Raw genomic sequence first — 5,879 nt, forward strand, 5'->3', positions numbered from 1 at the left:
TCATATTACTCGCATGATAATTGCCTAAACTGATTTGCACTTTCACAAAAGCTTGCAGGACTCTTTGTAGCTTGAGCAGAGCAGACGCTATAGCCCCTCAAAAACAAAACTAATGCCGTCCATCAGATTGGAAGACTCAATGCAATATAAAACACTAAGGACAGTGTATTTTTGATTAAATACATTCTAGAATGCCCCAGCACCATCATGACGTCTGCATAGGTATAATGCCTTATTTATGCCCCGTCGTATGACGGTGTCGTACACCGAATATAGCCGATCTACAAGCTCACAATGCCTGCATCTGCAACCTTGTGAGCTTGTAGATCGGCTATTTTCGGTAGGCATAATATAGGTTTGAATCCGAAATGATTTAGATTTTTAGTGGCAGCCAAAATGACATGCAGAGTGCAGACGTCACATAAGGACTACATTTGACTAGAGAAGCATATTGTGTCAATCGTGGCTCTTGGTAAAGAGACCGATGCCATAGTTGTTATAAAATCAAAACCCTATACTTTTACTGCGCGCAACATATTGATAAAACTTTATTGACAAAATATTGACAATTACATACTTCTTGGAAGTATACTTTGTGTTAAAATTGTAGCAAACTTAACACAAACACAAAATTATTTACATTCTGTAAAAGAGGGTTTAACAGAAACATTAAATTTTAGTATTTCTGTACATGGAATACGCTCAGTGCTTGAAGTTTTCTCGCCTCGGCTGTCAATTCTTGCAGTTAGTCCTTCGTGGCAACTTTCACGGGAGGGTCAAATCCTGACAGTATATTGAGCCAGAATAGTGGGTTGTTAAAGCTTTGGGTTAAAGGAATGTCCTGATACCTTTAAGTACTCTATCTGTGGCATGATAAACTTTTATAAAGTTTTTTTTTTTCGAAATTCATTTTTTGTTATCTTTTCTTTAATAAACACTATAACGCAGCATCGCTACTTCATTGTTTTCACAATCACTTTTACACGAGAATCATTAATTAAAGACTGCACACTGTGTAAAAAGGAAAGAATCACAACATCTCTCAGTTTGAAAATAGAGTAAAAGTTGTTTTGAGAAATAATTTGTCAAATTAAAACAGCTACTAGAAGAAAAAAAGAAAAAAAAACTATACCATGCAATTCAAGTTTTACAAAAAAAAACAGTTTTGTATTTTGGTATCTTGGGTGTACTTTTTTTTTTCTTCTTCTCCTTCTTACTTTTTAAAACTGCAGAAGTGCAAATGTCCAATGTGAATTGGAGGGGGAAACAATGTTGGCTGAAGGGGCGGGGGGAGGGGGGGGGTGTAGTGGTGGGTTGGTGCGTGGAAGGTGCTCAGGTAGGACTGCGACACTGTCAAATCACTTTATGCCAGGGCAATTTGAAACGGATTGACAGACCCACGGTATGGCGACAGCACTGCCACCAACCGGATCTCTCTCACCCTCAGCTGCCGATCTCCGTAGATTGTAAATGTGACATTGGCTTCTTTACCCTCTCACTGTCTCTCTACACAGCATCCTTATCCATGTCGTCCTCCTCCACGACGCTGCTGTCCCCACGTTATAGTCTTTTAATCGTCTGAAGTGACGTCAATTTCCTCCGGGCTCTGCGATTGTTTCGTCGCCAGTCTCCAACGGTTTATGTGATGTGTCCCTTTCTTCTTCCCGTTCGACTCGGAGCCCTCCTCTTCCAACTTTTGCCGTTTGAACTTGGTCCTTCGATTCTGAAACCACACTTTTACCTGGAGAAAACGAACATTGGGGTCAGGATCGAAGTAAAATAACACGCACTGCCATGTGCGCAAAGCCATGCGTAAATAACGAAAATAAATGTGGTACATATATAATAGCCCACAACCAGTCCTAGAACAAAGATAATTCAGCAAAGTATAGGCTATAGGGAGCCTTATAAACAAAACAAGTGGACGCGTATGTTTTTGATGCAGTGACAAATGTAGGTCAGATTTCCTACAGTGAAGAACCCATTCTAGTACATTGATAAATGGAATGAATGCGCCTCAGACCAATTATTATTTAAAATATATTTTTTGACACGTTCCATTGACTGACTTGGCTCATTTTAACAATACCAGGGGGAGTATAAACAGCTAAATCGATAAACTGCCTTTTGCTGCTTTGTTACCCTCAGCCCTTTAGGCCTGTATGGCAACTTAAGGTGCATTTAATATGCCTTCACTCAGCTAATTGAAGTAGGTGATGGTTCATTTATCCCTTCAGCCCCTCTAAAGGCCCCCGTTTCGAGAGAGAGAGAAAAAGCCGACACTGACACGGGGACAAAAGACACTGGCCGTCCACAAGCTGATAGGCTCAAACACCTTCTTAAATATGGCAGGGGAATTCATTCAATCAGCTTTTTTTCTTTGTATCGCGTATCCCATAAAATGGTTAACTGGTTAATTGCCCTCCATTTTGAATGGCAACATTCTCCTCAAAACAAAGTAATTCAACCCCTCCTGAAATGAGGTTAGATCCATACAATGACGGTGGATTTGATCCCCTGCGTTCGATTGAAAACATGCATATGCGCATCATGCTAAAAGCACACGTATATCCGACTAGGTACCCGTATTTATTTTTAAATGTATATTCAGCACGCTCTGTGCCTCCTCCACAATAGGCCTATTTGTGTAATGTACAAAACAATGCCTTTCTTGCATTTATTTTTAATTCGTTTTTAGTGCACACACTGCCACGTCAAGGAAAGCTATACACAATGTAAAAATAAACAAATAAACAATGTGAGTGCTCTCAGCCATACCTTGACCATAGTAGATTTTTTTTGTTAATATTATTTTTTTATAAATACACCGAAATGACAAATGAAACTAGGCCTACTACATGCCCGTTGACACGTCAAGGCACAACTATAGGGCACGTTGTAGTAATATCACCAAAGTTCTATTTCACAATAAAGTGGATTAAATGTCTACATGTGTCATTTGGTGATAATAACACATGTATGAAATATAGAGGCCTCTTACCTGAGTTTCTGTGAGACTAAGGCTGTGTGCGAGCTGTTTTCGTTCGGCTCCAACCACGTAATGGTTTTTTTCGAAAGCGTGCTCAAGCCGCAGTAGTTGTGAAGGTGAAAATGCTGTCCGAATTCTTTTGGGCTTTCTGGCCAGTGCATTGTGCAAAAGGAAGCTCTCTGGACTTTGTTCATTACCTGTAAATTATCATAAAAGTGTATACATTAGGACCTTATTATTATTATTTTATCAAGGCAACAAGACAACATTTCCATTAACTAGCCTATAATAAACAGCCTCGGAGCAACTTTTTCAGGCCTATTTTTAGATTGCTGTGTTTAGATCAATACATCTTCACTGAAGACACATAAAAACAAAAACAAAAAACAATGTCCCGAGAGAATATATGCTCTGCCAAATAAGCTAATACGGTCATTTATTTTAGGGGGCCGATTTTGAATGCAGATTAAATACCTTTGCGTATAAAAAATACTGACAAAGCCACCTGGATTAAACCCATCGAGTAAATGGAGGCAGCAAACAATAGTAAAAACATCACAGGTATAATTATAATTAAATTAGCTCAAGGATTTCCTCGATGAACTGCAGTCATTGGTCAAATGTAAGCAGCAAATGCAAATACAACTAGCGAAAGGGGTTTACACAATAATTAGACCAAATGCTTATTATCCATTTGGCTACAGATAGCATGGCCGTTCCTTAATTTATCAGGGCATGTTGGCAAAACATGTCATTATTGGTGACAGAAATAGCCTACATAATAATGTGCAACCACAAGCAAAAATACATTTAATTTGATTGCATTTGTTTTGACATAAAGACATAATAAAATAGTAACATCAGACAATTTGTCTAAATTGCCAGAAACGTGAGAATCCTCACCAACAGCGCCCAACAATTTTATATTTAATCAAAACTATTCCCAAATGTGTTCCTATTAAAAGACAATAGGCTACAGTATATGCTGTGTATTTAAACACGAAATGCTATGGAGGAGAATACAAAGTGTTGTATTTTTGTTAAGTTTGTTATTATTCGTTCAATGGTACACCGGTATCACATTTTTTGTGGTCTTGTTTTTAGTTTCGCCATAAAATGAACCAAGTTTAAACAATTAGACCAAAAGTCACAATTTTGAATGAAATAAAGGTTCGTTCGTTGTGAAAATGCCGGCCTAGCAGGACAACGGCAGCCAAAATAAAATATGGGGGGAAATACATAGGTTTGATTATATAGTTTCAGAGTTGCAATCTAATCTATAGGCTATTTTTTTAAAACAATATTGGAAAACAGAATGAAATTAGTAACATAAGCTTACCTTGGAATCTGTGACCCAAGTACCTATATCTATGTATTAACCAGGGGTAGAAAGTTGAGGGATCCCTTTGCTGATGGCTCGCAAAAAGAGGGTGCGGACTGTGTGACGATGAGAGGTGGTGACCAGCCAGAGCGTGTGGTGGGGGCACCGAATGCACCGGGACCCCGGGGTTTGTGGGGTGAGAGACCGCCTCGGCGAACACCAAGTCCGGATTAGAGTAGACGCCCCTGCCGCCGGAATGGAAGCCGTTCAGAAAGGGATTCATCTGGCTAGAGTTCGCATAGCTGAGAGCCGCCGGTCGGATGGGCTCCTCAGACCTCGACAACGGCAGAGGATTATCCTTCGCTACCAGAGACTCTATAGTGAAACACCGCTTGGGTGTCGGTTGAAACATGGTTTGATAGTCAAGATTCCCCAGCTTAAGTTTAAGTGTCGCAGGCGTTCTCGCTAAAACAAATACTCCACTCCACACCCAAGAAGAAAGTTTCTCAGCAATAAATAAGTTGCGAAAAAGGCGACGGTTGGAGGGGAAAAAAAGCCCCAAACGACAAAAGTGGTCGCCTACTCCAGACAATCCATAGATGTGATCGTTTTTTCCTCACCGGTTTGTGCAAGCGATTTGTTAGTTCATGAGCCTAATTAGCGCTGGAGTCCCATAAACAGCTTCCTCTGAAGCCTGTAATGGCATGGTGATGGTAGGTGATTGGTCGCTGCTGCTCGCCTAGAGGTTGAGAGGGAAGAGGCTTTAAGTGCGTCAATAGGAATAGGAATAGAGGCGGACTCCAGCAAAACGGAACGGATTCGTTCAGAACGAACCCCATGCATCTCCACAACGTTTCACACACTCAGCTGAACCAGTAGGAAAGCTACTGAAGGTACTTACGTTTGCATTTATGCCCGCCGATGAGGCCTATGACAGGTAGACTTCAAGGGGGGCATGTAGGGTTATAGGACTTAGTGGTTATTTCAAATATAAGGTGAGGTCTATACATGTATATACTGCATGTGTGTGTGTGTGTGTGTGTGTGTGTGTGTGTGTGTGTGTGTGTGTGTGTGTGTGTGTGTGTGCGTGTGCGTGTGTGCATGTGTGCGTGTGCGTGCGTGCTTGTGTGTGTGTGTGCGTTGATTAAACATCTAATGAGATATTTGTAGGGTTGGCCTGAATAGCAGATATTAATTCATTAATCCAGAAGCACGATCAAACTATTATTTGCCTTCATTTATTTTAATGTTTTATTTAATTTTATTTGTTTTACCCCGACCCAGCATCGATTAGCTTGCAAATTGTGTAATTGAATACTCCATTGACTGGGATATTTAGGTCGATATCGGTGCGACTTGGCGTTTTAATGTCAAGTAGGCTATGCAGTCAGTGAATGAATTGCCTCAAAATGTAATAATGCACATTCGATGTGTGTGTGATTGATTGATTGATTGAATACTTTAACAGTTTGCAAAAAAAGCACAGAAAGCATAGTTCTATACAAAAGGATGCTAAAAAGATAAAACCCAAGAAAGCACTATGGCTTGTTTCCATTGGGGTTCTGTGTA

The 5,879-nt window shown here is 40.2% G+C and overlaps 1 protein-coding gene across 1 annotated transcript; it reads right to left on the reverse strand.

Annotated features, from left to right (window-relative positions):
* Window positions 1–641: 641 nt before the first annotated feature.
* emx2 (empty spiracles homeobox 2) lies at window positions 642–4,905 on the reverse strand. The gene is made up of 3 exons (XM_080449792.1): window positions 4,329–4,905; window positions 3,002–3,186; window positions 642–1,741 (listed from the first exon to the last, which is right to left on the reverse strand). The coding sequence occupies exons 1-3, from the start codon at window positions 4,720–4,722 to the stop codon at window positions 1,571–1,573; spliced, it is 750 nt and encodes a 249-aa protein (XP_080305918.1). The 5' UTR covers window positions 4,723–4,905; the 3' UTR covers window positions 642–1,570.
* Between the last annotated feature and the right edge of the window lie 974 nt (window positions 4,906–5,879).

Source organism: Gymnoscopelus braueri (genome assembly GCF_963280865.1).
Source record: "Gymnoscopelus braueri genome assembly, chromosome: 14".
NCBI lineage: Eukaryota > Metazoa > Chordata > Actinopteri > Myctophiformes > Myctophidae > Gymnoscopelus > Gymnoscopelus braueri.